This window comes from Colobus angolensis, unplaced genomic scaffold, assembly GCF_000951035.1.
Source record: "Colobus angolensis palliatus isolate OR3802 unplaced genomic scaffold, Cang.pa_1.0 Scaffold318, whole genome shotgun sequence".
In the NCBI taxonomy this organism is placed as follows: Eukaryota; Metazoa; Chordata; class Mammalia; order Primates; family Cercopithecidae; genus Colobus; species Colobus angolensis.
This window is the reverse complement of record NW_012116466.1, coordinates 1,042,520-1,052,920: the sequence shown is the minus strand read 5'-3', so window position 1 is coordinate 1,052,920 and position 10,401 is coordinate 1,042,520. Positions and strand designations below refer to the sequence as shown.

At 53.5% G+C, this 10,401-nt stretch overlaps 1 protein-coding gene across 1 annotated transcript in view; it reads right to left on the bottom strand.

Moving 5' to 3' along the window:
- GJA3 (gap junction protein, alpha 3, 46kDa) overlaps positions 1-749 on the bottom strand; it is a 1,291-nt gene extending 542 nt beyond the window's left edge. The window contains exon 1 of the mRNA XM_011951347.1: positions 3-749. Within this exon, the coding sequence (XP_011806737.1) occupies positions 3-749 (747 nt within the window). The remainder of the gene's footprint in view (positions 1-2) is intronic.
- Between the last annotated feature and the right edge of the window lie 9,652 nt (positions 750-10,401).

Here is a 10,401-nt window from a genome sequence, read left to right as displayed (position 1 = left end):
GTGCCCAGCGGGGCCTCGGGGGCGTCCGGGCCGAGGCTGGTCACGCCCTGCTTGAGCTTCTTCCAGCCCAGGTGGTAGATCTCCAGCATGTTGAGCAGCAGGGACGCGCAGGCCACCGCCAGCATGAAGACGATGAAGACGGTCTTCTCCGTGGGCCTGGAGATGAAGCAGTCCACCGTGTTGGGGCAGGGCCAGCGGTCGCAGCGGTACAGCGGCTTCAGCTCGAAGCCGTACAGAAAGTACTGGCCGGCGATGAAGCCGACCTCCAGCAGCGTCTTGAAGATGATGTTGAAGACGTAGGTTCGCAGCAGCGCCCCGGCCATGCGCACCCGGCCGCGGTCGTCCCGCGAGGGCGGCTTGTCCTGCGGCGGCTCCCGGGGGCTGGGGCTGTCTCTCCTCCGCGGCTCCTCCTCCTCCTCCTGCCTCTCCTTCCTCTTCTCCTCCATGCGCACCAGGTGCAGCACGTGGCCCAGGTAGATGAGGGTGGGCGTGGACACGAAGATGATCTGCAGCGCCCAGAAGCGGATGTGGGAGATGGGGAAGGCCCGGTCGTAGCAGACGTTCTCGCAGCCCGGCTGCTGCGTGTTGCAGGTGAAGTCCGCCTGCTCGTCGCCCCACACCTCCTCCGCCGCCGCCCCCAGCACCAGGATGCGGAAGATGAACAGCACGGTCAGCCAGACCTTGCCGATGACCGTGGAGTGCTCCTGCGCATTTTCTAAGAGTCTTCCCAGAAAGCTCCAGTCGCCCATCGCTTCAGATTCCTACCCTGTAAGAGGAAAACGCTCATGAACACCGGGCTGCAACGGCCGAGGGCCGGGGTTCGCGCCCCTGGGCGGCGATGGTACTGATGGGCAGCTTCTCCACAGGGCAGGCATCGCAGCTCCCCAGGACCCGGACGAGCAGGCACGACACAAGTGCAAGCGTCCATGAGGAACCACAGGTTAAACTCTTCATTTCAGACAGGAGGAAGCCAGAGCCAGAAGAGAAAATGCCCCCCCGCTAGCCTCCAGGCTGCCCAAATCCTTGCCCTGAGGCTGACCCTACAGGAGCTCCGGGGCTCGGCGCCCGCTGGGGCCCATTCTGAATCATCACCGTTCTGTTCTGGTGGGATTACAGCAAACTTTTCCCAAACTGCTGCCATCCCCATGCCCATGCCACCTTCAGAACTTCTGCCATGTTAATCTGATACCTCTCCTACTATTTGCTTTTTCTGTCTTCACATCAACTCTTTATGCTTACATTTATCTAAACTAGGAAAGTTTACATCATTACTACTGTCAATGGAAAACTGGCACTAATACCCTCAATGGATGGTAGCTTTAAGAGTAAATACATTCCAACTCAGTCAGCTGTGTTTTGGAAATAAGGAAATAAAGGCTTACTCCCCCTTTTTAAAAAAGAATAAATTCCTTGATGACAAGGAAGTTGATACATGCTATGGGACATTGCTTGCTTGAGCTCTGGGTGTAAGCTCTCTTTGTTGCAAAGAGGAAGAGGAGGAGTACTGGAGAGGTGTTAAACAGACTAGTATCAAACCAAACCCCTCTCCAAGGCCACTATTAGGGTAGAAACAGAATTGATAAGGGAACAATCTTCTCACACAAGATTCAGCATCAACTGACAACCACCTGAAGTCACCTCACCTGACCGAGTGCCCACATCGGATTCTAGGCAGACCTGGAGGGGTGGTGGATGGGGGCAGAGGAAGCCCTTGGGGTGAACCGAGCTTGAGGATCCTGCCAGGACCAGGGGCCAGCTCAGCAGAGCCGGGCCTTCAGTGGCCGTCACCCAGCAGCACTCGTGGGTACCCAGGATGTCTGGGGGTGGAAACAGCATACCCAGACTCAGTCAGGGTGCAAGTGAGTGGAGCCCAGCCAGTGTGGGAGATGGCATGGATCCTCGGTCTTCTGGGTCAGAGTGCCCATGGGTGCTGGGCAGGGCTCACCAGCCACACCTGCCTCAGAGGTGTGACTCCAACGAAGGCAGCCCAAGGTGGGAGGTGGTACCAGCTGCAGGCCCAGCCCCAGGCCCAACTCAGCAAGTGTTAGGTAAACATGCCCAGGCGGGCAGCTTCCACTCTCTGAGCCTGTGTACAACAGGGACCACGGTCATCCACAGGGATGGAGGGAGGTGAGACTGCCGGCCTGCTGAGAAAGCGGCAGTGCCCGCAGACACAGGGGACGAAGATGAGATGGCACCCCGTGTTGCTGCTGCCCCAACAGGCTGGATGCTGGGAATGGAAACAGAAAGACAGCTCCATGCTTTGCAGTGAGGAAAGCAGTCTCAGCTGTGTGGACACAGTCTCTAGTGGAACCAAAGAAAACATCTGTCATTTTCGATTTTAAAATATTTCAGGCCGGGCACGGTGGCTCACGCCTGTAATCCCAGCACTTTGGGAGGCTAAGGCAGAAGGATCACTTGAGGTCAGGAGTTCGAGAAAGCCTGGCCCACGTGGTGAAACCTCATCTCTACTAATAATACATAAATTAGCAAGGCATGGGGGAGCGCGCCTGTAGTCCCAGCTACTTGGGAGGCTGAGGGCAGGAGAACCTGGAAGGCAGAGGCTGCAGTGGGCTGAGATCACGCCACTGTACTCCAGCCTGGGCGGCAGAGCGAGACTCCGTCTCAAAAAAAAAAAAAATTTTTTGTTTGAGACGGACTCTCGCTCTGCCGCCCAGGCTGGAGTGCAGTGGCCGGATCTCAGCCCACTGCAAGCTCCGCCTCCCGGGTTTACGCCATTCTCCTGCCTCAGCCTCCCGAGTAGCTGGGACTACAGGCGCCTGCCACCTCGCCCGGCTAGTTTTTTGTATTTTTTAGTAAAGACGGGGTTTCACGGTGTTAGCCAGGATGGTCTCGATCTCCTGACCTCGTGATCCACCCGTCTCGGCCTCCCAAAGTGAAAAAAATTTTTTTTAAATATTAATTTTTATGAATTGGTTCAAAGGCAAATAAACAAAAGAAAACTCTACTCACTAACAATCTAAAGAAACAGACGAATGTTAACTCTCCCTCAGAATAAACTCCCAGCGTTTTGCTTGGGCCCCTGGAGCTCTTAGACAAAGCTGACTATTCACGCATCCTCCCAGTCTCTCATCTCCTACTGCGGCTGGCATCTTTTCTCGTGTTCTGAGGAGGAGGATGTTTTACTTTAGAAACTTATTATTACTGCACTTGAAACCACCCAGTCACTCCCATGAAAGACATCTGGGAACCATTTTAGGTCACTTCCTGCTTCTCCTCCAAGTGTCCCTCTGGGCTGGGACCAGGCCCCCAGTGGCATCCATGCCCCTACCTGCCCAGGCGTCTGGGTAGACACTGCACAGGACAAAGCCATGACAGCATGCAAGACCCATCGGGACCTGGGCCCAGACACGCTGAAGCCTGAAACTCCACCTTTAGGCCTCTGCACATGCTGTTTCTCCAACCTAAAGCCCCGCTCCGTCCAGCCACTGCCTGCTGACCTGCCCCTTGCCCCCACAGTCCCCTCAGGGGTGGCCACCTCAGGCCTACACCGGTGCCCTGGGTTCTCTCTCCCCCTTGCCACGCCCTGATTTAATGGCTGTCACCTCCTCCCAACACCCTCCTCTCCACCCCACTCCAGCAGGTTCCCTCCATCCTCCCCCAGCTCCACCTGCCAAGCTCTCCCGGGCAAGAGCAGCCTCTGGGCTCTAGAGAACACCTGCCCCCTGTGCCCTTCCCCTAGGCCTGGCTCTGAGGGCAGGGCTGGCATGGGCATCCTTTCCTGTTCCCTGTCTACAGGCGGAGCAGCGGGGTGATGTGCTTTCCAGAGCTCATTCCCCTTCCAGCAGCCTCGCACATGCTCCAGCAGTTCTTGCTACACGAGCTGCTGGGACAGGGGCCTGGCTGGCCCCCAACACAGGGCTGATGGCACAGAGCACCATGAGGGAGGGGCCTGCTGCCCGTCACAGACTGGACAGTGCTGCTGGCCTTTCCCTGTGGGGCCAGTGGAGGTAAAATGTTCTGCCATGTTTGGGGTGACCTCACAGGAAAGAACTGTCCCACCCCAAATGCCCATCGTGCACCTGCTGAGAAACACAGGGCCAAATAACTACGTATTCAATTGGTAAACCAGACGACAGGATGGGGAAGCTGACCGCAGCGGCTCAGCCTGCTCCAGATCCTTCAGGCCCAGGGGCTGCAAAACGCTCTAATATATGCCCTTGGAAGAGACTTGCAACCTCGGAGTGCAACCTACAAGAACGATGACCAGCCACCAGCCAGAGCCTTGCTTGTGCCCCATCGGGTGCCAAGGCTGCGTCGCAGAGACAGGACGACAGAGTGTGTCCCAAACAGGAGCGTCCAGCATTCAGACACTGCGTGTGGTAGTACACCAGGGATCTGTGTGGATCTTTCTGGAAAAGAATGAGAGACACGAACCTAACAATACCTTTGACACATGAACCTAACAATACCTTTGACCTCTAATTCTACTTCCAGGACATCCTACTGAGGAAATAATCAGAGACTTGGATAAATGTGCGTGCATGGCGTATTGTGATGTTACCCATAAGGAATGACTGGAAACGGAAATGGCTGGCAGAGGATGAACAGTTACCTGAGCAGTGCTGGCTGGCCATGGCCGACACCATGCCCTGGCCAACCCAGCTCCTGCTCCCACCCTTCTCTCCCTTGCCTGACTCTAATGTGACTGGGAAGGGAAATGTTTGCTTCTTCATCCTCCCTTGTGGCTGGAGGTGAATAGAAAAGGCAGCTCTGTCCGGTGAGGTGTAAGATGTCTGCTGGGGAACGTCTGGGAAAGCTTTGGTTTTCTAAGAAAAGGGCAGGCGGTACTGTGCTGTCCTTTCCCTTTCTTTTCCACGTACAGACGTGATGCTGGAGCTGGGCAGCCGCCTGGCAAGCATGAATCAATACGCATGGGGGGTTGGTTAAGAGAGTCCTAGGGCACCTGCTGTGAACCGTGGAACTGCCCAGCCAGCCCCGTCAGCCACCTCCAGATTTCTCGTGTGAGGGGAAAATCTTATTTGTTCAAATTAGGTTTCCTGTTGCTTGCAAGTGAAAAAGAATTCCTAACCGATACACTACCTTAAATGCTTCATGAAATAAAGCCTGGTAAAAATGAAAAGCTATGGTTCATTTATAACTACTAAAATATAAAGGAGCCATTAGATGTAATTTTTCAGAACGCTAATGACATGAAACATTACTGATGCTATGATAAATGACAAAAGCTTTGGACAACACAACCGTCTGATACCAGCTATTTTATACACTCTCTTACAAGGACACTGAAAAAGGAAAAATGATACTGAAATGTTAACACTGGTGCTTCTGAGAAGGGGGTGATTTTTCTTTTCACAGTTCTCTGCATTTTCTATGACAACATGTCACATTGCTCATCATAAAAGATGAATGACCATGGCTTTCATTTTTCGAAGTTGTAGTTTTTGAAAAAATCAGCTGACTCCTTTTTCATTGTTCTTTCATTGTGGTTTCTACCCCGTTCATTGCTTTAATCATGTCTGCAGTAAGCACACAAACAAATACAATGCACTTTGCACGCGTCGCCCAATGTCAGAGGATGATGACTGTGGGATCACTGAGAGTTTACAGTGGATGCCATCTTTCTGCCTGGCAATCTCCCACATCAGGCACAGTGTTTGGAGAAAATCCTCCTGCCTGGCAATCTCCCACATCAGGCGCAGTGTTTGGAGAAAATCCTCCTGCCTGGCAATCTCCCACATCAGGCACAGTGTTTGGAGAAAGCAGTTTCCCCAACAGACTCTAAGCGAGCAAGGGCAAGGGTGTCCATGTCCCCACCACTCATCTGAGCCTCACGAATACACTTCACAGTTTGGGTTTTGTTTTGTAAAACACACGCATGAATAAATGAAAATTTAACCAGCAGACAGGCCATCTATCTGGGAGACTGACAACTGGATCCTGATCAGACCTGTGTGGAAGCCTCCTCAGCAATGCAGCATTCACCCCACCACCATCAGACTTTAGTTGGCTCTGGACGACATGCAGAAGCTCTGGAGGCGTTTTACCAATACCACGTTTTTTTGTTTTTGTTTTTGTTTTGTTGTTGTTGTTAGAGTCTCACTGTCGCCCAGGCTAAGGTGCAGTGGCACGGATCATCGCTCACTGCAGCCTCAAATTCCCTGGGCTCAGGTGATTCTCCCACCTTAGCCTACCAAGTAGCTGGGACTATAGGCATGTACCACCACGCCGGGCTAATCTTAATTTTTTTTTGTAGAGATGCGGTCTTGCAATATTGCCCAGGCTGGTCTGGAACTCCTGGCCTCAAGTGATCCACCCACCTTGGCCTCCCAAAGTGCTGGGGTTACAGGTGTGAGCCACGGTGCCCAGCCTGGTATCACTTTATAATCATATTCCTAATATCATTAGATAGTGAAATCAGCAGAGACTTGCACATGTGTCACAGATAGGCTCTCCTGTGCTAAGTACAGGCAGAGGATGAGAGAAGGTATGCCAGGACTGACGGAGGGTGAGGTCAGGCAAGGCGCTGTTGAACCACGTCTCCTGAGCACCGCTGGGCAGAGGAAAACACGGGCTTTCGTTCATCACCCACGGGGATGGCCCCGGTGTGATCGCTTAACCTTGCAAGGTGCATGCGACCTAATGACAGAATATACCGCAGCCCACGTTATTGAGCCCTTTTAAGAGAACTGACCTAAAAACTGTGGGTTACACAGTACTGGGTTGCAGGGTGTTTATGATCTCCCATGACATGGCCCTTCATCTTTTCAGTTTTGTCTCAGTGAAAACTTTGATTCTTAACTGTCTGAATAACAAACAGGTCTTATGTTTCAAAGTTTATGTCTCTGCTTTCTTAGTCTTTGAAAAGTTACCTTTTCCTTTCAACCGTTAAATTGTTTTCCCCTTGGCCTTCAAGAGCCATTGCATTTTCCCTCAGATAAATCAATGGCTCTTTACTCAGTGACAGTCTTGCTCTCAATTCTGGGCCACAGGTTTTGTTGGCCACACAAGAAGTTTAAGGAATGATCTCGGTGCAGGAGCTCACACCTGTAATCTCTGCACTTTGGGAGGCCAAGCAGGAGGATCTCCTGAGACCAGGAGTTCAAAGGCAGCCTGGGCAACCCAGTGAGACTTCCTCTCTACAAAAAAGTTAACTGAGTGTGGTGGTGCATGCCTATTGTCCCAGCTACTTGGGGGGCTGTGGTTGGAGGATCAGTTGAGCCAGGGAAGTTGAGGCTGTAGTGAGCCGTGATTGTGCCACTGCGTTCCAGTCTGGGTGACAGAGCAAGACGCTGTCTCTTAAAAAAAGAGAAAGAAATAGTTTAAGGAATAGTCTCTATCTTAAAAATCTATTTGTGGAGATGGGAAAATTCAGTAAATTAGGGAGCTACATAATATATACATGCAAGGAGATTTCAGAGAAGAGGGATATTCATATTATACTAAAATGCGCAGGCAGAGAAAAGTGGGATTTCAGCTGGGATTAGGAGTTTGTGGTTTTGGATAAGAGGTGGGAGAAGAGAATGCATTTCCAGAAGACAGCAACGTTTCCATGGAAGTGGGAACAGGGGTTGTGGGTTGGAAGCAGTGATTTTAAAAGGCAGCTTCTGTACAGCAGAGGCAGGCTGTGGCCATACTCTGCGCATAGCAGACGTTCAGTAAACACTTGTGGTACAGATGAATGAAAGAGAGCCCCTCAACAACGCTGGGAGGGAGCGACAGGCTGGAAGTGCTGTTCACGAATGTGGGGACCTCTCTGCCAGCCGGCAGGGCCTCAGGAAGAGTGGGGTAATCTCGGAGTGAGTGTCTAAGGCCTGGGCTGGCTGGCAGGCAGGCGAATGGAAAAAAAAAAAAAAAGGACAGCAAGGAGACACATTCTGAAGACAAAAATAAAGCAGAACGCAGCGTCTGACTAGAGTCAGGGAATAAAGGAGCTATGAACCAGAGGCTGAGCCTGGTGACCGGGAAAATGATGGCACCGTTTAAAGAGGAAGAAGTTGGCCGGGCGCGGTGGCTCATGCCTGTAATCCCAGCACTTTGGGAGGTTGAGGCGGGCGGATCACGAGGTCAGGAGATCAAGACCATCCTGGCTAACACGGTGAAACCCCGTCTCTACTAAAAATACGAAAAAATTAGCTGGGCGTGTTGGTGGATGCCTGTAGTCCCAGCTACTCGGGAGTCTGAGGCAGAAGAACGGCCAGAACCCGGGAGGTGGAGCTTGCAGTGAGCCGAGATCGCGCCACTCACTCCAGCCTGGGCGACAGAGCAAGACTCCATCTCAAAAAAATAAACAAATAAACAAATAAAAATAAATAAATAAAAAATAAAGAGGAAGAAGTTGGGGCAAGTGCTGAGCTGAGCTGGAAGAAAGGCGAGGGGGCGGCTGTGAAAGCAGTGGTGAGACAGGAACAAAGACAATCAGGAGGCAGCCAGCCGCATGGCCTGGAGGGCTCAGGAAGAGGGTCTGCACTACAGCTTTCTCTCTCAGGCAGGACCATGGAGCAAAGAACGGAGATGAAGAGGGAGGCAGGAGAACACTGCTCCTGGTGTGTGTGCGTGAAGGTGGTCCGGCAGTGTGGTGACGAAGATGGGGCCGGGAGGACCGCGTCCTGGACAGTGTGGGGAAGGCGCCCTCCCTCTCTCCCTGAGGAGCATCTCCAGAGAAGGCCACAGGCTTAGATTGTGTTAGGTTTTCGGAAGGTATGCAGGGGTGACTCCGTGTCAGTGCCCTTCAGAGGGCCCAAAGGATGGAGTGGGGAAAGGCCTGTCTACCTCACAGGAAGGCACGAGACAACTGTGGTCCTCAAGTGTCCTGTCCTGGGGGAGGGGTCAATGCAGTGCGGAGAGAAGCGATGGGGGTGCCACTGGCTTCCATCCGTTCTCAGTACATCAAGAATGTCAGAGAAGGAGAGAGCATGGGCAAAAGTGGGGCCCGGGGCGCAGCAGAGGCACCCCAGACGGGGAGGTGTGGATGCTGGACATCAGAGAGGGAGGAGGGTGTCGGAGGGAGGGTGAGGCGGGAGCAAGGCGGCTCCTTCCGGCCAGGAGGCAGCCAGTGAGGGCAGGCGTGGGCAGGTCTCCAGAGTGCTGACAAGACTCTTGTCAGCGGGGTCACCGAGGAGGTTACCTCCTCAGGCAAGGGCAGGGCTCAGTCCTCCAGGAGATAAGGAAGCTTGATGGCGACTGGAGAGGATGTGGAAGAGATGAGGTCCTGCCCCTCACACCCCACAACCCATTCCTCTGCAGGTACAGGAGATGCAGGCGGTCAACAAAGGCTGCTGAGTCTTGCTCCCCAAAGGGATGTCTCCAGCCCCAGGACAACATGGAACAGGACATAGGGACTCCTGTCCCAGTGCAGCCCCCGTGCTGGTGCGAAGTCATGCAACGTGAGACAAGCTCCACGTGTCAGACCCCCTGATGCCCTGGAGAAGCAGAGAGCCGCAGAGCAGCATCAGTGGGGGTGCACAAGCCACAGAGGACTGGGGCTCTAGGACATGGGAGCCTCAGGTATGAGGGCAGAGTGATCCAGGCCAGAAGGGGCTTTCAGTTACGGGCATCCCTCATGGGTTCAAGGGACAGTGAGGATAGGATTACTTGAGCTTGGCAAGCTGGGGCCAGGGAGGCAGACAGGCCACAGTAGACAGGAAGAGAACCCGGGCTCTCACTTCAGTGCGATGGGAAAGTGCTGGAGGGACGGAACAGAAGGGGGGCCATGCTCACAGGGCTGCCCTAGGACAGTCTATGGGGGCAGGGGCAAACGCACAGCATCCAGCAAGGAGGCTGGGCCACAATCCAGAGACATGATGTGAGCAGCCGAGGTATGAGAAAAGGCCCAGCCTGCATATGCCTGAAAGTGGTACCCACATGCATTCCCCTGGCCTGGTGTGGCGAGGGCCCCAGCAATGGTGCTCGGAACTGGAGGAATGGAACTGCCTTTTACCGAGACGGGGAGACCAGAGGCGGCCCAGGTTTGGGGAAGAACATGGCGATCACGAATTGTCTGGGACATGTTAAGTTTAAAATGCCTGAGATGTGCCAGTGTGGAGGCTGGAGGCGCACATCTGGGAGTTGTCACTAAGTGGACCCTGGGGCTGGATTGAGATCATTGAAGGGCAGGGGAGGAGAAAACAGGGGTGACAATAGAGCCTAGGGGTCCAACAGCATCCAGAGGGTGAGCACACACGGGCCGGGCACCTGCAGAGGAGCTGATCACCACCAAGCCAAGTTTGGCTGTGCCTGGAATGCAGGCACAGCCAAAAGGTGTAATTTGTACCATACTTGATTCCCTCTCATAACACCATATTGAAAATTAAGGCCGGGCGCGGTGGCTCAAGCCTGTAATCCCAGCACTTTGGGAGGCCGAGATGGGCAGATCACAAGGTCAGGAGAGCGAGACCATCCTGCCTAACCCGGTGAAAC